The sequence below is a fragment of the Columba livia genome, chromosome 3, assembly GCF_036013475.1.
Source record: "Columba livia isolate bColLiv1 breed racing homer chromosome 3, bColLiv1.pat.W.v2, whole genome shotgun sequence".
In the NCBI taxonomy this organism is placed as follows: Eukaryota; Metazoa; Chordata; class Aves; order Columbiformes; family Columbidae; genus Columba; species Columba livia.
In genome coordinates this window covers 51,492,636-51,516,342 of record NC_088604.1, presented here as the reverse complement: position 1 = coordinate 51,516,342, position 23,707 = coordinate 51,492,636, and the positions used below count along the sequence as shown (strand labels likewise).

The 23,707-nt window shown below is 38.9% G+C and overlaps 1 protein-coding gene across 5 annotated transcripts in view; it reads right to left on the bottom strand.

Annotated features, from left to right (window-relative positions):
• Positions 1–764: 764 nt before the first annotated feature.
• Positions 765–23,707, bottom strand: part of DSE (dermatan sulfate epimerase) — a 36,331-nt gene continuing 13,388 nt past the window's right edge. For 3 of the 5 annotated variants that reach the window (XM_065056717.1, XM_065056718.1, XM_065056716.1), the window contains exons 3-7: positions 22,792–23,260; positions 11,177–11,430; positions 7,449–7,688; positions 5,807–6,014; positions 765–3,796 (exon numbers count right to left, since the gene is read on the bottom strand). In XM_065056717.1, coding sequence (XP_064912789.1) covers positions 2,035–3,796; positions 5,807–6,014; positions 7,449–7,688; positions 11,177–11,430; positions 22,792–23,207 — 2,880 coding nt within the window. In that variant the 5' untranslated portion in view covers positions 23,208–23,260 and the 3' untranslated portion in view covers positions 765–2,034. The remainder of the gene's footprint in view (positions 3,797–5,806; positions 6,015–7,448; positions 7,689–11,176; positions 11,431–22,791; positions 23,261–23,707) is intronic. The other 2 variants (XM_065056719.1, XM_065056720.1) reach the window with 1 other exon arrangement.

Here is a 23,707-nt window from a genome sequence, read left to right as displayed (position 1 = left end):
GGGAGGGATGGTCCAGGCCATACAAATGAACTGCAAAAGTACCCGCATCTTGATTTTTCAGTATTTGACAGCCAATAACAGTATCACCTAATATTGAAAAAATTGTGTCTTTCAAACTGAACATAACCCAGCAGTTATTTCTGCCTGTCTTCATGTCATCAGAGTGCAAAGGCAGAAATAGGACATTTCCAGTGATACGCAGCCTGTCACTACCCAGTCATACTTTCAGCAGGCACCACTACCACCACGGAGCTCTGCTGTGTGACACTCTCCAGGCTCAGCTCCCTCCGCCTACAAGCCTTTTGCAATTAGGGAAAAGGGAAAGGTATGTCTTGAAGGTGTTTCAAGGTCTTAGGTGGACCAAGTAGCTATCTGAAGGCTCTCTTTCTCCACTGATCCTGCATGCATCAGAAATAACTTGGGGTCCTAAACCCTTGCTTGGACTAAATGTACCAAATTATATTGGATAAATCCAGAAGACTGCAGTAGGGCTTATGTATACAAATACAGCACTCAGAACTGGCTCAGTATCTGGAACCTAGTGAAAATCTGTTCACTGAAGATTTTTAGACAAGAAAAGCTTGTCACATTTCAACACATAGACCCACAGAAGCCTTAACAGCAGTAATGCAGACAACAGATACCTAAATGGGTGTAAAGAAGAGGAAACAAATGTTTGTGGTTTGAACAAAGTGCTGATGAACAGGATTACTGTAATTATTGTGAAAAATATTTTGATCAAAGAAAAACAGCTTGTCCACAGAGACAATTAAAACGTTTTTATTTAGCAAATGTACTGGAAGAATTGTTTTTCTGTAAAGATATACAGATATGCCTCAATTCCAAAGAGCTTCCATTCTCTCAAATAGCTATGTTTTTTTGAAATCAGTTTAATGAACATAAGGGGACATATATGGAGACGTCAAACTTATTTTTGTCATAAACCACATGATTCCTTTTACCACTAATCCTCAAATAATTGACCTGGGGCCACCAAGAGCTTGCAGAACCCTTGCTGGTGCTTTATAGAGAACAGGCTGTTCACACAAGTTTAACTGTCCTCTGTTTCTAGCCATATGAACAGAAAAAAAACATTAAATACTTCCTTAATAATTGTTTTTCCATACTAGCAATTGCTGAGGTTACCACAGGATCACTTTGTTTTTTTGTTTGTATTTTTACAATTGCATATGGAAGGGCAGTGATCTAGGACATTATTTCCCTACTAAGATGTGCTTCAAACTATAGAAAACTTTTGTGAAACCCTGCCTTGTAAAAATGCGAACAGACCATATAGAATTCATCTTTCTGTGGTCTACACTTGACTGAAAAATAAAGGATTTTATTTCCTGAGAATAGTGTTCCTTTATATTTTGAGTTAGCCTCTTATTTGCCTTCTGCTGCTGCCTACTAGGCATTGTGCCTCTCACCTGGCGAGTACTGACATGATTGCCATTTCCCACCATGCCAGATTGTAAAGCATGGAAGAGACAACATGAGGTAAGGGTCTGCAATAATTATACAGGAGTGTCCCATGCTGAAGCATTCTTTGGTTTGGCAAAGAGAAATGAAATCTACTGCTAAGGTCGGCCTTGCATACTTGTGTTTGAATGTCCTTTTCTTAAGAGAATGTCCAGAGACATCCATAGCAGCCTGAAATGAAAACTCACTAAATGCAAACCCAGTTCTACAGAAAAAATAAAGCCCTTAGAAACAAATCTATTAAGAGGCCTCTTCTCACCAAAAAAATAATTACAACTTTACATTACTGAAATCAGATGAACAAAGCATAACACTCTCTCAGATGTGAGGCCCAACTCAAAACACAAAGGAGGAGTACTTATTAAGTACTTAGTTTTCTGAGATATTAATTGCTTGCCCCATTCTTCCATCCCTTCTGATCTGAAACCAATTTTTCCCCAGCTGTTTTTGGAATGTTTCAGAAAAAAGAAGATAATCTTTGGCCCTATTAGGGTTAATGCTTTTGCATAGACGTATAAGACCATAAACTGGTCGACTAGTAGAGGTCTTCTGCTAACATTGTGACTGAGAACAAGAAGAATACAGCCACAATAATATACAGCTGTCTACTAAAAGTATTGCATACAGACATCTTTGGCCATGCAGTCTTTTGGCCTTCTGAAAATATGTGAGCTGCATTGCCAACATGACAAAAAAAATAGCAATGTTGAGAATTAGAAAGAGGCGGGTATAAGAAGCTGATATTGATGGGGCACTACTTCGAGCAGTTGTCACCATCTGTGCCAGCCCTGATCGGCCTTTGACTGACACCCCAGTTTTGTGCTTTACATAAGTGATATCTGCAAAATCCAGAAGATCTTTCATTTCCTCATCTTCATCTACAGGCAGTTCTTTTTGTGCTTGAGTCTGTGCCTTTTGTCGCACTTTTCTCTCATTTACCTCAATTTGTGCAAAAATGTCAGGAACTGCATCGACAAATTTGTAGCCTTTGGCTACCTTTCTGTTTTTCTTTGCTCTGCCATGCTGCTGCTGCTGCCTTTGTGAGATTGCAAATATCCTGTCAATGGCCTCCTCTGTCTGCCTCTTATCTGAAAACCTCAGCAGGCGCTCAGCAGTCTTCCTAAAGCTGGCCGTGTTGCGTACACGAGACAAGATCTGCTTCTCAAGCTGCTGGAAAACAGGCTTGAAATGCTGCAGGTTCCTCTCCACGATCCCTACGTAGTCCTTCACTTCTGGCACTGCGGAGCTCCTAATGGCAGAGGTTCGGTCAAAGACAATTTTCTGGCGGTCTGCAATCACCTGCGCAAAGGCAGAGCGGGACCCATCCTCGACGGGCCACAGGTACACCGCGTAGGCGTGCTCGCTGGTGGTAACAAAAACGTCCAGCTGTGGAGAATCTCCGCGGACGGTGAAGCTCTGCACATCAACGGAGGGCCCAATGAAAAGGTAAATGGCCCTTGTGACAGGATGCCGCAAGAGGGTTGTTACATTCACATAGTTTGTTCCATTGTAGGGGTAGCCCCGGGGATACATCCTTGAGGCAATGGTAGCTTTCTCGCTGTGGCCAGTGTCATCCATCCAGTACATTTTATATATCCCATCACGGTGCCTAATAAAGGCCCCGTGGACATCATCAACAACTGTTTCTTCAAAAGGCACATCCACATTGTGGAAGAAACTGGTTGCTGCCTCCAGGGGGCTGTCATCTTCTAGATGGATTTGGTCCACTAGCAAGAGAAGCTGGGGATGGAGAAGCATGAGGTTTCTTTGCAATTTTCTCAGCTTCAGTTTAGGATTGTATGCACCCACTCCTTCTCCCCTGATAAAAACCACTCCGCTTCTCTCCATGGCAGCAACCACTCGGCCCTGACAGTCACCAGCCGAATCATGTTTATATTTAAGCCACTTTGAGGAACAGTCTTCTGTAATCTGCCCTTCCCATGGGGAGAAGCAGCTCTTGGACACGGCAGGGGAAAACATCAACACATTATTAAAAAAGGTATATTTTGGCCCATACAGAGCTTCTGTTATGAAAGGTACGCCGTTGGGAGCAAAAGTAAAGGAGTTCTGGTCTGGGTGTTCATGGCCAGCGTTAAAGTTCCTCCACCCCTTGATCCACTCTTTGTACTTGTTCTTATGAACAATATCATATATTGCACGTCCTCCCAGCTTTCCTGACTTGAAGGAAAGGAAAGGCCTGTTGATTTCAGCTGGCAAAGCACTTCCATAGGTTACTACTCCCCAGTCCTCAAAATAATGCAGCTTGGGAACTCCATAGTCAGGTGGAGGTACAGAATGCAAACTTGCATCATACCTGCCAAAAAGACGAGGAAAATGGTTTTAAAAATCACTTGACTGACTCCATTATCAGCACCTGTACAAAACTCAAAAGCCAATTCAATATTTACATCAAGGAGCAAGCTAATAATGTAAATCCCACATGTATGTTTCTTGAGTGAACTAATCATACAGTTGAAATTATGTTTAGCATACTAATCCCTATACAAATTTGTTGTGTGCTTCTTACAGATTAACTGCTGAAAGTATCCACTTCACATTTAAAACAAGCAATCTTTCCACAGTCCAAAAATAAGAGTACCACTAATTTCAAACTAGAGACTTTTTGTCTTGTATCACAAAGCTATTGACTGCAATGCAAATCTTTAAAAAAGGCACATTAGGACCAGGCTATAGACACTGTCTATTTTGTACCTATTTATTGACTACTTAACCAAGAGAAGCAGCGTATCTCTTTCCCTAAAACGGGTGATTTAAAAAGTCTGTAGACTTCAAACAGAATTAGCAATAAACTAAAAATTAATGAAAAGGCATTTTAAAGGATAATTTTTTATGGTTTATATCACTTAGTGTATGTTAGTTTCCTTCTCCAGCTAGGTTGAAGAAAAATTTTCATGGCTTTCTTGTATAAATTGTAAGATATAAGACATATGGTTTTAAAAGAGTTCTGAATTTCAGAAAAGGTTACAAAGCTTTTTTTTTTTTATTTGATCTTTGGGAATTAGAACAGACAAACAAAACAACCATGGAAAACAAAACCTAACCTTCTGGCATTGACTTTAAGCAAAAAAAAAAAAAAAGAAACCATCATTAAGCCCCATAATGTTTCTGTTAGATGGTTCCTCATCAGGTTTATTCTCTACAGCTAACCAAGAGCCTCTGTCGGGCCTTAGACACTCACAGCTCATGTCCTACATATGGACCTTGGGCAATTCGAACCAGTGCCAGGAGCCTGCTGTATATCTAGTGGTCCCTGATGGAGATTCCCTTAAAAGCAGACGTCTTTCCTAAGACTCTAATGCAAATGGACGTCCTCATCATGAGACCAACAGAGAAAAGGCAATTGTCGCAATATTCAGATATTTTTTCTTTTTTTTTACTAAACTGCTCCCAAAATACTTCTTTTCCTTTGACATTAAAAAGAATTTTGTAAGTGTAAATTTCCAAATTTCCCTGGAGACACAGGAAAAAAGAAGGATGGAATGGGGTTGTAGAGAAGAGATTCTGTATTTTGCAAATAATGAGATGAGGATCCTTAGAGCCTAATAAACATGCATTGTAATGTGTATATCATAAATGTGAAAAAATATATATTCAATAAAATCTTTCTTGTAAGAGAGAGAAATAGAGCTACACTAACTCCTTGAAAATGTACTTGTTCTCTCCACAGACTGAGGGAATTTAAATCTTTATCTAAAATCTAAAGCCTCTTAGGTCTTTTCACTCCTTATTTTTGGAAGATTGACATACAAGTTAACAGAGATGTAAATTATACTGAAAATACGGATCTAGTAATCTATCATTATATTTTTTCTAAGCGTATCTTGCAAATTAGTGTGTACAAACTACTAATAGTATTAATAGTCTTACTGCTTACATTACCTTTTAAAAGAAAGTTTGTATGATTACTTATAGCTTTTAAAATAAAACTATGGTTTAGATATTCACCCAATTAATTATTAAAGAACACAGCTGGATTAAGAACTATTATAATAGATCAGATAAATCATGGAATGCATGCTGGCAAATTTTCAGTCCTTTTGGAACCGCTTATATTCTATAAAAGCAATAGGCAACAGAAAGAAAACACAAAAGCAGATGTAGGACAAGATGAATTTGTTCCCTGTAGTAACACATACTGTGCATCTATGCTAAGTGAAGAAGTTCTTCTGAGCCAAATGACTCTCTGGGTCACACATGCCCAGCCTGATCTCAGCTTCTACAGTACAAATCTAAAGATAACGAATTACCACTAATAGCAAACAGCTGTCATGTTCCTTTTGAGCCCACTCATTCCCTTTCATACCAGAGAAATTCAGTGTGGAGAGTGCACCACCTCTGCCCTTTGGACGGTGTCCCTGGGCCCTCCACCACTCGGTTCCTTCTGATCTGCTCTGCCAACCAGTTCCCACTGCCGTTGCGCATGACAAATTTGTCAAGAAACACCAGCTGGCTCTCCGGCCCGTAGAACCAGTTATAGTTGGAATCCGCGATGGCCACAGTTCTCTGAAACCCTTGGGAAAAAAAGTGTAAAAGAATGTAAGAAAGAACAAATAAATGTACAAGGAAGTGTTTGTAGAGCATGACGGTGAAGCCAAGCAGTACAAACAGACACAAACAGAAGACGCCTTTTCAGATGTTTCTAGAGCTACTTCTAAATGAGCCGTAAACAGGTTACACAGGAGCTGTTTCCTTCTGCTGTAGCTCACTTGAATACTCTCTTTTCTTCTTCAGCTTTGGGCTACAGACAAAGCACTACAAAAAAAAGTAAGAAGCAATGTCCCATCCACTTCCTCTCCTCACTCAAATCTGGCAAAGGTAACTTCACAGCTTTCGCCTTTCCTGTGTCAGTCCAAATTCTCCAAAGCAAGAAAACAGACATGCCCCCAGGAAAAAAGAAATGAGCTTCACCCTGAAACAGCTAGCATGAGTTCACTCTGCTCTTAGGAACCTCTCCCCAGTAGATGCCTGAGGTCTCACATGGAGTTGGCGCAGCTCCTCACCTGCCTGTGCTGGCAAGACAAAGCTGCGCTCAGCCCCCCCCTTACATACATGGCTAGATCTGGGGTTCCTACAGCCAATAACGTTGTAAGAGTCTTCTTAACCAGGGATTTGAACAGTATTAAGTTCCTAATGAATTCTTCTGAAAGACAGAATGGGTTGGGAATATCTATTAATTTATAACTTGTTTCATGTTTGTACATCTCCATCTTTTAGTCAGAATCAGAACTTCAAATCAGAGATGCTAAAACACACTACAAGGCAGTGGAGAGATCCAGCAAGAGAACATCAATATTAAACTCTGCAAAACTGACCCATTAGTGATACCAGATATTTCTGTTTAGCTCCCACATTGACAAAAAAAAAAAGGTTCATATTCCCATGGACTACACAGAGAAACCTATTACTTGACTCAATGACATTTTCCATTAAAAAAATATTTTAATAAAAATGGTATAAAAATCTGTTTCACTGTATTGTGGAAATTTAGTAGTCATGTAAAACTTTTCTACCCTTTACTGATATTTTTATCGTGGCTTCATCATCTGCTACTCCTTTCATCTAATCTTTTAGTGTGATGGTTTTTGGCAAAGGAAATTATCAAAAGGAATCTCTAAGTATATTATTTTTCAAACAGAAAACCCCAGAAACAGGCCTGTTTCAAACTTTGAAAACTAGAAATCAAATTCTGAAGCATTTGTTTCCCAAATGATGTTTCTATCTTTTCACTGGTTTTAAAAGCCAGAGTTTAATAAGCAGTGATCTTTAATAAGAGGTGATAAATAACGGTGTCACTGTTTTGATGGATGACGGAAGCAAAATGCAAGAAAAAGGTTATTTAAAAAAATCCATGTACAATGTTATTTTAAAATGACCTACTTCAAGTATGGCATTTACTGCTGCTTCAAGAATTAGAAGATTCACCTTCATCCACCCAAAGGACCTACCCGGCAAGACAGTCCTGTACAGAAATGCAAAGTGCTGCTTGAGCCAGGGGTGGCTGAAGTGATTGATATCAAAGTGCCTTTGGACAAGAAACATGTACTGAAACAGCGATCTGGTCGTGTAGCTGCCATAAGCCACCCCTTCATAGAGGGAGCCATCGGTGACCTCCTGCAGCAGGACTACTGACTTCTCCATGATTGCCAACACTTGCTTGGTCCACAAGTAAGCTTCCTGAAGGTAGCCTGAAAGAAACAATGTGAGATTATGCTTTCTATCTTAAAAGGAAAATTTCCTTAATGCACTTAGGACATGCAAAAAGGGAAGACACACAGCAAGACTATTTACTTTATAGCAAATTAAAGCCATACGAAAACAAACTTACGGTCCCCACTAGAGGGCTCCAATAATGTAAATATTCTAGACAGTAATTTTTCACTGGTATGACCACCAGTGTGACAAGGAGAACCTCAGGGTTTATAAATACAAAGAAGTTCACATTTGAGCTGCAGTTAGCTAATATTCTACTAATTCATACTCTGTGTTAAGACATGCTCCATTCTACTTACATTTTCAGTTTGTTTTATAACCTAAAGGATTATCCAAATATAAGTTATTTTGGAAAAGTTTTGCATCGTTAATTCCAAATGCAGATTCTTCAATCCCAGAATAAAATTAATCTTCCAACTGAGTTAACGTTAAGCCTCCACACATACAAGCCCTAAACAGTTATGTTTCTTGTAACTAAAAGACTTTCAGAGGTCTTACTACTCTGGTCTGCTCTACAAAAATCAAGAGCTGGGAAGAGGTTGTGAGAAGACTTTCTCATGACTCATCTACTTTCATGAAGGAACAAGCACAAGCATGAGAGCCTCAGCACTGCATGTGCATATTGCAGAAGTCAGCACATGGACCCCAGCAGAAGGAAGGCTATGTGCCTTATTTTCTCTTGGATTCACTGGCAAGAGAGGTAGGACTAAACAGAGACCAACTGCCTTGCACTTCTATATGGCAACTTAGTGTTTATCCAACTCAAAGAGTCTGAAGACGGATTTAACCAGGCTTATTTCCACCGTACAGCAGAGCTCAGCTGGCATGCATTGCACCCCATGACATGGTGAAGCGGTGCCTGCTGAATGAAGCACACGTGCCAGGCTAAGGGCACATGATCTACATTCAAACCCACTACTGTGACTGTTCAATTTCATTGCCACAATTACTGCATTTATACTCAGCAGAGTGATGAGTAATGCAGACGTCCTACTAGTCAAGGCTGCCAAATCCCGCTCAGTTAACATAGAGAAAAAAAATTGCAATGTCTAAGTTAAACAGACAACCTGAATCTAACACGGTATTTTTATCTGCTGGCTGAGGAGACAACTATGATGGTGAGGTCCTGAGCAATAGAAGTAGGTAGTGCTACTTATTTCCACTTACTATACTCACAGCTATCTTGACACTACTTCATTACTCTGATAGAGTTGACAGCACAGCAGTCTGTCCAAATAAAATTCCAAATGCTTCTACTGATTTCCCTTGTGCACACAACAGCCACGATATCTAGCTTTTGACTACTCCTCTGACAAGAACGGTATTTTCCGTGGTTCAGCCCAGTGCATTTACCATTGTAACGCATATATGTTCTGTTTACTCAGTGTATAGCTATGCTATAACCCTAGACTTGTAGTATATTACAAGAATAATAATACATTAGAAGCAAAAAAAGTAAGAGACTCAACACTCTGTCAGGCTACACAACAAACCAGAACAAATCTCACCTAAAATAAGCAATACCTATATCAAGTTAGGCCCTACTCAAGTTTATTTTTTGAATATCTGAATGTTTACTTTACTACAAAGACTTCAATATATGTGTGTGGCTGGAATTCATTTCAATCAGTTTCATTTTTCAGTCCTTTGACAATCTTTACCTGGTTTAAAGCTGGCTATTTAGTCCCTACATGCTTCAATAGCTCAATTGTATTTAAAATTATTAGTTGGAATTTAAATCTTTTGGGAGAAAGGTGTACGCTAGGATATACTATGCAATTGCTATGTATCTGACACAGGAAAAATAGTATACTTACTCCCTTTCTCCCTCCCCACCCCTCCCTTTTTTTATCTCCTTTAGAGCAATTTTTTCATCTTGGAATAAGAACTTTTTCAAACACTTTTTAAAAATTTATTTTAGACCAACAGAAAAACTCCATTTAAATTTCCATTAAAAAAAAATAAAGTTGCTCTGTATTGAAAACAACTGAATTTTCATTTAGACATATACAGGCTGTTTTGACCCACCAACCTTTAGTGAAAGAAATATTTCCTGACTTTATTTGTGGTGTTATCATTGCCTGACACAGAGCATACTTATGGTCCATACTCTAATGAAAAGCAGAGTCATCTTACAAACTGCCAGCTTTCTGCAGCAATGGAGGCTTGGGGAAGGATGGAATTATGAGGAATTTAGCAAAACCCAATGAATAAACAGTCTGAGTACTGAGTTTGTGGAAGACAAGATAGGAGGAAAGGGAATGACTTCCACACATACCCTCGATGCTTTTCAGAATATGCACATCAGTGAATGTGCTTGTTTTGACAAACACTTAACAAAAACGTGACCCATCCAAATTCAGTACGTGCCACACTTTTTTGTCACACTTCTTTGGGCACCTGAAAGCTCCAGTGATGTGCAGATGTGCTTTTTCTTGGAAGGGCTGAAGAGCTTGGCAAGGCCATCAGCATTCAGAAACTAGATTTTCCTTGACTTGCCTCAAGTAAGCAGTTCCATTGGGCATCATGTGTTCAAAATACTTCTATCACATATTAAATAATCACTTGATAAATTACTGAGGCATTCTTATAAAAGTAGGAACTGGCTCCATGACTTCCACCTCTCAGCCAAAGTACCATTCTGGTTTAAAGTCAGGATTTCTTATCTGCTCCCTCCCTCAGACGCCAAGACTCACATTCTCATTTACACTGTGCATCACTTAGACAGGAGGAGAGGAAAGAGCTCCCAGGCAGACCAGCCAAAAACAACAGGTGAGGTTATTCTTCTGGGAACTGGGAAGGACGGGTTGTCTCCACAGCAAAGGAGACGACACCTGGCACAAACACCTCTTGGATGAAGGCTGTGGGGTGCAAAGGCACAGTTCAGAGGAACAAAGGTAAAGCCCTGTTCATCTCCGTAGAAAAGGATGCTGGAAAGAAAGGCCTGAGCCGTGGCCTTTGGGTAGGTACAGTTACACCTTTGCAGCTGTTTCAGGGAGGCAGGACTGAAGTCTTTTGACCAAACTTCAGGCTGTCCTGCTGTCTAGCACTCAGGTCAGAGCATGTGGTGTTTCTGACTGCTGACCTTTTCAGTGCACTGTGCAAGGAGACCAAGCACATCACTCTTTACTGATAACTACCCTGAATGACTCTGTCTCTAAAGCTGGACTAGGGAGATGATACACAAGAGGATTTCTAATTCTTACAGTGAGGTAAGAATTCCAGAATCAGCTAGATAACTGAATTTACATACACAGATATATGTGCATATATATTATACCTTGTACATTTGCCCACAGACTTTTGTTCTATTCAGTGAATCACATTTTTCTAAGCGGCAAAAGAGCCAAGGCAATACGGCTGTACTCTCAGAAGCATTTGTATCAGTTCCTGAACTTTCCTGCATAAAAGGCTGACTGAGTTGATGCACTTCAGAAAAGTGTTCTTATGGTTTAGCACATACCTTGATTCATCAGAACCAGGCTTCCAGCCAGCAGGGCTACGCAGTTGGTAGGCTGGTGGTTGTGGAGGTACTGGAAGCCCCATCCACGTCTGTATGATGTTTCGTACATATATCCCGAGGCATTGGCAATTACCTCAAGAAACCTCTCTTGTTGAGTCTTGCTAAGGTAGCTGTACAAGAAGTCATAAGCAGTGGCAAAACCGACTAAGGAGTGAGCAAGAGGGACCTCATCCCATGGAGCATCCTTCACTAGCCTGTCAATAAAGAAAGATGTGAATTAATTGAATTTCACCTACTTATTTTTCTCCATTAACGTATTGTGATGTGTGTATGACTTAATCTCTCTGAAGTTAGGCAATTCATGTTGCATTTTAACACAGCAGTAAGCTACTTATCAAGGCATTGAGGCCATTGCTTTTTTTCCTAAATATGCACAACATCAAGTTTCAAAGCTCATTAAATTTATTAGAAAGATTAAGTCATTAAATATGAAAACAGTGTCCGCAATATTCTAGGCTTTGCTAGAAGAAACAGATATGCAGAATATGGATTGCACAGAAATGGAATTTATTTATCTGAAGCAAGATTCACAGCATTTTTGTGAGAAAGTAATATCCCATAGTTTATACTCATCCAAAAATCTGTAACAATCATTTTCTTTTCTTTTCCAAGGAAGCCAAATGTTGATAAATTCCTGAATGGTGACTACGGGACTGACATCTTTAAAGCAACTGTAATAAAATAACTCACAATGCTGTTTCTCCATTTCACATACATATTCAATGCTAGAAGTAGAGATGATGAAATTTACTTTCATAACTACAGTTCAAATTAACATATCTAAGAACATTAAAAACCAGTGTCACTACTCAAAATTATTTTCTAGGAAATACCTGCTTGTAGCAAATTATTATCTTGAACTTAGGAAAACAGTAAATTTGTACCAAGAAAATTCATAATGGAGGTGGAGGTAGTACAAAAAAAATATTTATCTTAAATCAAGCATATATTGGCTACTAAAGATTTTATTTTTGCAGTACTGACAGTACTTTCAGGCCACAGTTCTAAAAAAAACCCATGAAGGAATACATAGTGAAAATAAAATCACTGATAAACTGAACAGTCATCAGTTGATTTCATGTTTCATTTACTTTGCAAGATACTTTTTGTTACAGAAATGAATTTTAAGTTGTTAAGATGAGACAGTGTCCTACTGTAATCAGTGGAAATTGTGTTGCATCTTTGAATATGACACCTTCCAGCTTCAACTATTCTGCTTCTACAAATATGATGTAATCTTAATTGGTATAAGCAGCAGTGTGAACAAACAGATGAGGAAAAATACCAAAAGAGCAAGATTCTAAAAAACTTCCTCGTTCTGCTCTAAGAGCATAATGTATTGGTATTCAAATACATGAATGAACCATATAGAAATTACGATGATCAACCTAGGACACTGTAACTGGTAAAACGCAGCATCTACAAGTGAGGAAAATGACCTTTAATTTTTATTTCAGTACATCCAACAGCACTGGAAGAACTCACATGAACTTGGCCTTTTCACACCTGTAGGTAAAGCAAGCCTTTGTAGGCTTTTTGATTAGACAAATTTCCAACAGTTTTAAATATTTGTCTACTCTCAGCTTCAGTCCCATCTTCCACTGAGTGAAGTTATACATTCATTTTTAGCTTTTTACAATGAAATCTCTCTCACACAGATTTTTAATTAAATACATGAATGCGTTCAGCATTTACTTGAGCAGCAGGATTTGACCTTTTTTCTGAACCAGGGTTTTTATTGGACTGGATTCTTTTGTGTGCACAATTTTGTTTCTTAGTTAACAGACAGGCATTGACAGAAAATGGTTCTGAACAATATTAAAACAGACAGCTATAAGTGTCAAAGCATCAGGAAATAACAAATAACTGTCAAAGCATCAAGAAAAAAGTTCTAGAAATTTACTACTCATCTTCTCCACATTCACAAGCTTCCACATACCATTTTTTTCATTGTCAATGCTGGGAACTTCTCTGACATTCTGTTCCTTGTTCAAACTCTAAACTTAACAGTGAAGGCTTCCAGCCAGATATAATAAAATTCTTATTTACGCTTTTGCTTAATCATTGTGCAAAAAATAACAAACCCGTGAGCCAAAATATTTACATACTTTTCCTAAATGCTTGTTCTTTCCATATTTTCAGATAAACTGGAGTAAAACACAGCTGAACTGGGCAGTAACTCTTCCTAGTCTCCAGATATATTTATACTGTGTCACTGATGCAGAAAAATTGAAAATCTGAGTTAAATGGTTAGTTGTCAATCTGAATTCCTTCCCTGCAGCTGTTTCTGCTTTTTCATCTCTGATTATGATTGAAAAAGCTTTTAAACTGTTGTTAGTCATATACATAAAATTCAAGTTGCATTCTACACTGGTTATACGGAACACCCTGACACTATAACTGCTGTCAGAAATTCTTTGAGACATAAACATACCTTTGACCAGCTATATTATGTATCCTAATTTCAAAAGTATTTTTAGTTCTGCTTTTCACTAAACCTTTGCACATTCAAAAATCAGAGTTCAAATGCATAAAGGAAATATCACTTTAAAGACCTCTGCCTGGTACAATTAAAAAGTGATTGAGGCTAAGCTATATATTAAGGGGGAAAAAAAGAACAATGAAAGAACCTGAGTTAATTTAAAACATTTAATTCAAAGTACAGTACCCTTCTAAACACGTACAAATTGCTAATCAGAATGCACCTAAAGCTATTTAATGATCTTAACCTGACTTCATCTTAAATGGGATTTGACAGTGGAACAGACTTACTGTAACTTTCATTGTTAAGATGTACACTAACTTTATGCTTGGTTTTGAATGCATTACTGCATCGAATTCTATAGTATAAGAGTGTTTATTAGTCTCTGTGGCACCACTTCTGACAAAGTAGAAAGCACTTTTCTACACAGGAAGCACTAAATCAATCAGTTACAACTGCATTTATGTTGTTGACTTCGAGAAAAAAACCCAAACTTTTGATGCAAAAAACCTTATGTCAGGCATACTAAGCCTAAATACTGGCATGGTTACCCACCTCAGGTTAGACAAAGTAATTTTGTCATAACTTTCCTCAAACTGCAGCTCTGTATATTGTCTTGTATGGAATTTAACAGAGGAGATGCACACAAGTAATACACAAAATTAAAGATGATTATTTAAAGACCCTCATTTTCTAAACATACTAAACGACAGCCAACATCTGTTCTTCAAGCGATAACTCTTTCGCTGATATGAATCAGTGCACCTCCATTAACTGAATTTCAATGGAATAAACAATGTACACCAAACAATGTTGAACATGATTCACAAGAAGAATGGTCAAGTAGCACACATTAAATGCTTTTTGTATCTGAATTATGCTCTCATTTTTCAAATTGCTCTCCAGTGTCAGAATTGGTAAATAGCCTGGCTGATAAACTGTGGGAAAGCACGGTACCATAGGCCTGCATTGAATACATTATATGAAGAAAGAGTTTTCAGGAATATTGCTTAACTACTCTGCTCTGAAATATTTTTTTAAAAAAAGCTTTATTCAAATAAAGATAGATAGAAACACACCAATGCTTTGCACTGGAAAGCAGCTATTTTCTAAGCCTCTCACGAGTAAAACTTTACATCAGATAGTATGAACCTCATCTTACAAATTAACTGCATCTGAAGACAGCAAATAACCTTTACCTCAATGCTATATTAGCTGCTTTGGTCTTTTAGAGGTATTACATGTTAACAAAATCAATCTAAAGTAAATAAAAATGTCTATAATGGATTCTCTAGTATAGAGTAACTATTAAACTTAGTTGCCAACATAAGCACTTTCAGCAAAAGCAACTATCCAAAAAATTCTAAAACATATGTTAAAATAACTGCTAAATCATAAAGGCATCCCTATGGAGGGTACAAAACAGAGATTTTTTTACACTTATATACCTATACCTGTATTTGGAAGAGGTGCCTATCTGGAAACTTGAGAAGGTTTATAAGAGAGTAAAAAGTGTTCAATGGGTTTGCTGCCTAACGATCAAACTCCATAAACATCCAAAGCCATATGCATTGTTCTGCACAAAGAACTACTGTCTGGACAAATTTTGTGAAGGACACAGGACAAATAGATGCCTGGGGTGTTCTTTTAATTTCTTTTTATCTGTGTCATATAAAATATTTTTGTTACTTTGTTTTAAACATTGAGAATTTGATATAAATCCTCTGTGAAGAAACTGCAGAAATAAAGAGATCATGGATAAGACTGGTATTATGGGTAAGTCATATGGTTTTCCTACATGTGTTGAGAATTTTAGCATGGTGCAATGTGGTCATCTGTTTTAGATTTGCCATCTTCTACAATGAACAATGAATCTGAAGGTGGGGGTTAAGACCCAGTTCTTCAGTCATCAATTTACGTTGTCTAGAACCATCTCTCATACACTGTATTGTCAAAGTCTAAGAGTACACATACCACCTTCACTAAATGTGGTTCCATGCTCTAGTTAAGTATAGAAATTGTATAAAATTTTGGATGGGAAATAAAAAGCAATATCCTGTCCTCTTGAAACAAAAACAAAAACAACAATTGTGGTAAGATTACCACTACCTCTCCATTTCTTAAGAACATTCCTAATGCTAATATTGTCTCTTCTCTCAGTAAAAATGGGTTTCTGTATTTCCCCTCAATTCTCTCTACTAATAATTGCTTTCTTACTGAAACTAGAAGTATTAGCATTTCTCTTAAGAAATATAAGCCAAGAGGGAAAAAACACTGTCTACCCAGTTCATGCTAGGATTTCAATCAAACTCCTCTGCTTAAGAGAATTCCCAGATCATAGCCTATGGGATGTTTAGAATCGCCTTTCCTCCACTTTGCATACAGTTCTTAAAAACAAATTAAAATAAATAGGGAATAACACTCTCTAACTTGAGAAACTGAATACCCTTCCAGGCAGTGTGAGATCTGATTTTTAGCCTCCATGTCAACAAGCAATACGGCATCACTGCGTGCAAATTGAAGCATTAAGCACATCCTGACACATACATTACACAAGTAATCCACATCCTGAAGTTTCATGCTCTGAACTTTCCCACTACAAATAACTTTACTGCAGAATAACTCTTGGAGGTTGAGGGCAGATTAAGCTAATGATTGAGTGAGGCCTCAGTACCGAATCTCTCACTGTCACTAGGTGGATGCAAAGGAAATGAGTTTGTGTACTTTTCAGGTGAAAATTAGTTCAAGGACAGCCCTTTAGTGCATTTCAATGCAATCCACCTTAGGCATAGTAGCTAGCTAACAGCATGTTTGAGCTTAATGCATGCTAAATGTCAAGTGTGGATGCAAATGTGGCATGTAATAGAGCCAACTGACCTCGATCCTGAATTGATTGCATAATTGTAGAGTCTTGCCAATGCCAATACCAACACACCGGCACTCCACAGACCCTTGATATTGTTCTGACCCACTTCTGGGGGAAGGAGCTTTAAACCTCCCATCAGGCAAAGGAGAGAAATAGTATTTCATGGCCAGAGGAAGTATACATACCAAGAGGGAGTATACTTACCAAGGGGAATGAGACCACCAACATTTGTTTTATAAACTAGACTCAATTTCTAGTATTTTTCTTACAAATCCTCCAAAATAAAATATTTTCTTGTGCTCCAATGGAATATTTTCTTCACTAATGGAAGAATATCTTCCAATTTTTGTTTTGGAGAGAAAGAAGAAAAATCCTTGAAAAAGATCTGTTTCACCCAAAACAATCTCTCAACTTTCACTCTCCCAACATTTTTCTGGTTTGCTGCCAAAACAAAACCCCCATTATCTGCACAACCTAAGTGCTCAGTCATTTGCAACAACAAAAAGATCCTTGAAAAACTGATGATTTATGTTTCTGAAGTCTAATGTAAAACATGACAAGTTTGCCTTTATCTCTTTGCCAGTTGTGTTTCAGCAGCAGCCACTCCTACATGCTCATATTCATTGCAGCTCAGTTCACAAGAAGACAGGCAAAGTAGAGATTGAAAATAAAGGGCTACATTAATTTAATTATGGGGAAAAAACCAAAGCAAAGCAAACAAACCCAACATACAGACAACATTTTTCAGAAGCTTTAAGAGCTTACAATGAAAGTAGGGTGGGTGTTGAGGAAACAAACAAAAATTTATTCCTTTGGAAACCTTCATCTGTTTTCCATCCTCTTTCTGTCTGTTTCCCCATACATCTATACCCATCATTCTGCCGCTTCTAAAGTTTCTTTCAGAGTCTCTTCTCTCATTTTTGTTCACAAGAGAGCCCTTTCCACACTGGGCTTGCTCTTAGTATCAATCATGATCCTTCTGTGTTGACAGATTAACAAACAAGAACCAAGTCTGGTTTAGTAGTTCTTAATGGCATATAAAGCAGGCACAGAAATTTAGTTATGTTATTATTTCAACAGATTACCTCTAGCTCTTGTAGCAAATTTTTATACGAGGCAAGACACAAAGTGAGCTCCCTGTAGCTATCACAGAACTTCAGCACCAATTTATCTCCTAGAGATCCTATGAATTAAAAAGAAGGTATAAAAGAAACTCTTAAAAATCCACCTAGCCCTTTAATTTCACAGTCATGCACAATTTCTATTTTTAAATGCTACATATGAAAAAGATAAAAACAGCATGAGGGATTGATATTTCGCTTGCTAACATAATATATATTCCAGATACCAAATTCATCCTCCTACCCTTCCTTTTTCTTCCTCCCTGTAGGAGACAATCTCAGCATTCCCCAAGCTTCTTTTATATTAACCAATATGCTGCAGTCTTATAAAACTCTCCTAAGTCTTCTCTGAATGTGACTGCTGTTTGATTATTGGGAGTCAAACAGCTGTTCTAAATTTGTGGTGTCAGCACAGAGACTCATTTTATTTCAACTCAGCATGTGTGAATTTATTTTAGTTATACATTTATCTACACATTTCGTTGTTTATATTTACATATTCTTACTTCGTAATTTATATTATTCAACACTGAGCACTATCCAGAAGCTAACAGCAACAGTCCGATAGCATGATCCAAACAGGGGCTAACAAAAAGCTTGCTAATTAATAAGAAATAGCAGAAGGGTCACAGATCTCTTATGCTGAAGCCTCCCGTTAGCCTCTTCTTACTCATTGCTACTTCTTTGAAATGTCTGCATATGATCAACAGTAATTATCTCCCCTGTGAAACCCAGGGAGCCAGACTTACTGTCAAATCCCACACCTTACTGCACATTGCTAACATACTTGTCTTTAAAAAACATGTGTCAACTATGTGGCAAAAAAAAAAAAAAGGTACAGAAAACCCTTGTTTGGCATTTGCGAACTGGGACACCTCTCCCACTGTAAGAAGCTTGCAGAATTTGTGAACTTCTAAGGCATTTGTTTATAAGGTGAGATTAGTAAAGAAGAGAGTTTTTCACTGCTTTGTCCAGAATACAGAATTTGACTGGACTCTTATTTCTGCACAATGTGTGACTCCAATTACATCACTCTGCTTGGTGCGGGAACAGGCTGAGGCAGCATATGGAAAGAATCACGAGTACAGATTCCCTCGGCCAAAAACGCACTTCTGGTGGGGAGTGCTCTAGGGGCCAGCCAGAGATAACGTGCCAGAAAACTCATCTATATCCCCTGGTCCCTGTAAAATAAGATAACAGTGGCTTAAATATAAGGACAAACTTTACCTAAGATTTTAGACAGCATCTAGATATCAAATCCCAGGAAAAACAAGTCAGTTATTTAACACCAGCTTTTAATTTTTAAAGGCAAAACCATTAAAGTTCCTCTGTTTTTATTCAAATATTAATGCAGTAGGTTTCCCTGCTCTTGCTAGTCTCCAAAACATCGTCTGTTCCCATATTCCCATATGATTTTGAGTGATTGTTATAGTTAGCTATTAGCCATTGCCCCTTTGTTTATTTTAAAATGTAAACCTACTCCAGGATGTAGCAATTACGGATGCTCTGTTAGGAGCAGCATGCCTATCAGCATCGGTTGTTATGACAAACAGCTCAAGCTCTGTTAAGCTACATGAATGGGAATGCAATTAAGGGTGTACTTTATTATGTGATATAAAATGACTGTTATAATTGATGAGAAAAGATTAAGGTGCTTAATTACATGGCCCTTCCATGTGCCTATCAGTTATCGGTAGACTTTCCTCATAATTGTGATTTTGAACCATAGTTGGACTATCAAGGATTCTCATAAATGTAAAGATGAAATTTTACATGTCAGACTCCTTAATCTCCTGACATGCTAGGACAAATAACCAGTGACATGTTAAACTACTTATTCTATGCAACTACTCCACACACTACTAAAATATACTTCTGTTTTCTGGAAAGGCTTAGATTTTGTTTAATATATCTGCAAAAATTAGAGGAAACACGTCCATCTGTTTGTTTGTTTGTTTTTATTCTAGAATTATTTTAGAGTCAATGACATGCCAGCACAGCAAAATAAATCCAGATTAGACTGTTGAAAGAATGAAGCTGTTGACAAGGAATCTATATGACTGCCAGATTTAACTTTCCAACACAGGTTGATGAATGCCTCAGTGACAAAATGACAGTTTTTTCAGGCAATTTACATGGCAGTATAGGCACCTACATTATAGAGGAAGTCTAGGGACAGAAAAGTTCCTCCGTTTTACTTTTCTTACTGATACTTCTCTGGACAAGCCCTCTTTCCTGAACATGTTTTGGCAGATGAGTGTCCTAATATTCAGGGTTCCTAAGTTGGGCAACATCAAAACTGCTCCTTCTTTCCACCCTCCTGATCGGAACATGTGTACCCTCAAATTATTTAATAAAGATAACATTTGTAATTTATCATCCAGAATGATATTTTCCCCAAAGTCCAAGGTAAACTAAACATGCCTAAATAGGCTAAATAACTTTTTTTTTATATATTTCTGTTACTATGATTTTGCCAGAACAGTTAATGTACAGTCTTAAGCAGTACTTTAGATGCCATAACATCTAAATTGCCTGCTAGTAGTGCTCAGGCCACAACTCCCCTATTTGCCATGTTTGTTCTCCAAGTCTTATCCTAATTGTAACATGTTTTGCTAGTACTTTTTAGTTGAATTTCTTAGGAAAAGCAGATTTACGCAATCTGTCCACTCCTTCAGCTTTTGAACCTGCTGACCTATTTGAGCAAAGCCAGGCAGAGCAGTACATGCCTCAGAGATATTATGTTCCTACACTCTTCCTGAAATTCACAGTTGGACAAGGGAGAGGGATCTATATTACTAACATCACTTATGGAGCTATAGTGCGAACTCTATGTTGACAGCATTCAGCCATAAGTTCTCTGGGGAAACAAAAACGGAAAACAGGTCCGTGTTTCTGTCACAGCATCTGAAGAGAAAGACAGTTGGAGCTTATACAGCCCTGTCGCCTCTGTTTTTTTCCTTCTGTACTTCCCCTCCTAGGTGCACTGCATCCACTTCTTTTGCAAAGCAGAGAACCTCGATTAACCCTTGACTGTTTGCTGACCAACATGTCTACATCAGAAGGGAAAGACAGGGAAAGCACGGCTTCTCTTTCATCAAGGTAATGCAAGATACTTCCTTAAGAAAAACAGTAGCTTTGGGGAGGTGAATATTATCTAAGTCAAGCGGAAAGAAGGTATCTGCTCAGTTCTGATTGGTATCTGGTCAGCTGGGACAAAAGAGAGCATTACGGTAAGAGACAGAGGAACCACAGTAAAAGCAGGGCAGGAATCACTGTACAGAAGGAACTGAAATGAGGTTGTTGAGACAGTGAGTGAGGTGTAGGAAACTGACAAAACGAGACACAAGTTCCACTACTCTAAGTATTACTTCCTCCTCTTTCTTATTCCATTAAATCAGATGGCCATGTAGCTATGTGTTTACACTGCTCAAAGCAAGTTAAGAAAGAATATGAACAATGGAAATAGGGAGGAAGACGTTGACTTTGGAGCAGTCCATAGGTCCTGTGAAAGATGGTTATACATTCTTGGATTCACCTTTGTACAGATATGCCCCTCTGCCGGTGTGCCAGGAGAAACACAGACTGCCTCTGGAGGTAAGAAAGAATGAAGCTTTGCATTTCTATACTTCAGTGGAAGGTTTTGGAAATTATCACCATCTTGTTGTGCCAGTACTTTTCTTCACAACTCCCATGTGTTGTCTCTTCCATGACGTGCATGCAACTGAAGCTCAGTGCATCCTTCCTCTCTCCTACTTCTCCTACTTCTTTTTTTCTAGTTCCTGTATTTCTATGGCACTTACCACTTTAACACTTGGTACAGGGCAACCACAACACTCTGATGCCTTTTAAATCATACCCACCAGGAGGATATGAATGCCAACTTATGCGAGCTCGAATCCAGCATAATTCCAATTACTGTGCATGGACGGATGTCATTTATAGGATGCCGCTAGTTGGTCTCAACCCAAAAAAGGTAGAGAATAATAGTTTGAGCAATGAATACTTCTTGAACACCTAATGCATCCTCCCCTACTGACTAGAAAAATCTGTCTCAGACTCCTGCTGAGCTGCTGTCATCATGGAGCTGCTGCCACAGAGGGGAGCGGTGCCCCATCGCAGCTCCAGTTCGCTGCCCTGGGCAGAAGCCACTGTTCTGGCCAAGGCCACATTTCCATCCTTTGACGTCTTCACAGAGGCAGCAACCCCGGGGCACAGTCTGCAAGGTGCACGGAGAGGCAACTGCTGCAGGTGGGTATGGAAATGTGTCTGTCTGAGAAAAAAAAAAAGGAGGTAACTTGCTAGTGGGTATGAAAAAAGGAAGGTAAGGAGAGAGACCTTGGGGTCCCAATTGCTAGACTCACTGGTACAGTGAAAACATTGACTTCTGCGCCATCGAAAGAGTGTGGCACAGTGAGGACAGAGAAACCTGTGGATGACAACTCACATCCAGGTGAAGTTAATCTGGGACGTGGTCATCAACATGCTAGTTATTCAGGCAGTTCCATTAATCAGATGAACAACTATACTTGTCGTGTCCTAGTATGTCTTAGGGAGAGGCCCGAGAAATGTACAGCAAAGTAGAGCTGCAGCTCTGAATGAAAGCTCAGATAGATGCTAGAGCAGACTGCAGAAACTCAGTCTCATTTTTATCTACATCTAGTTATACCTTTTTCATAGGTTCCCCTTTCCTGAAGCCTTCCTAAGGAAGAATTACCCAAACTAAAAGTACAAATCTGGAAAAAGGGAGATAAAAAAAGTAACACTTTTAATGCTTCTTTCCACGAATCAGATTTAAAACCTGGCTTCTGATTGGCGGTAGAGCAGTTAGGATGGTACACAAAGGGTCATGCTCCTTCTTTCAGCATTAATTTGCAACATGGTATATTCAGTGAAGGTGAAAAGCTGCGTGGCACCACTGCTGGTCCAGATGAGGGTAAATGCATTCAGCAAGTTAGTCACTGTTAAAGTGAATGTTAGCACAACTGAAATAATTTAAGTAATTCACTCATCCACTCGCTTCCCCAATTGCAAGCAGTTTATACAGTAAGAACAACTTAAAAAAAAAGAAAGGACAAAAATCTACCAACTAGGCTGAGCCGCCATCCTCTCCATGTAATCCTTGGCCATGTTGATGGCTTCGATGTTTTCAGGGTAGAGCACACAGAACATTGCCAGGGCCCCGAGGTTGTTGCCATAAATTTCATTCCACCGAGCACTGAACTCCTTTGGGTCCCAGGGAGGAAGGTACTCCAGAGGATTCGACAGCATTGTTTGCACGGCCTCAATCAGACGAGCTGCAATGTGCTGGTGTGTGGTGGTGGCCTGGCGACGCAGAACCTCCATGTCCCCTTTGGAAAAGTAGAGCATGGGGTAGTTGTCGTAGTTGGCATTGACAAAAGGCACCATCGCGTCCAGGTCTCCCCTGGCGCCGTAGACAAAGGCAAAGCAAATCACGTGTATGAAAAACACACTTGGGGCTCCCCGTGTGTGAGTCCTCATTGTGGCATCAGATCTCCAAGTTTCAACGGCAGCCGAACCATCTTTGAAATATCCTACGGCAGATGGGCGTGAAAGAGAGAGTTAGAAAATGCATCTGTGAGACACTGTAATTCAGAAATACACTAGGAAATACAATTCCATCTAGACTTAAAAAAAAACACGTATTGTCCAGATGGCTTTCAAATCTTTTCTATATGAGTACTTCAGACAAAATATCTATTGAGCAATACATTCTAAAGAAAAATCCATACAGTTTAAAGAAAGCTCCTCCCTCCCACATCTTTCCCTCTAGTAGCCAATATGAGTAAAAGGAACACACTGACAGATCTTCTATTCTAGATTTCAAATAATTCTAACGGTGCCTAACATGAAGCACTGCTGACTGTATTGGCAAGCAGAGAAGGGCGGGAGAGGAGGAGGAAGGGGGAGAGCCAGAGAGCTTGTGCTGGCGGCAGCCAAGCCTGCGTGCTGCCTTGGCTGATGTTAGCAGCTGGAGAGGG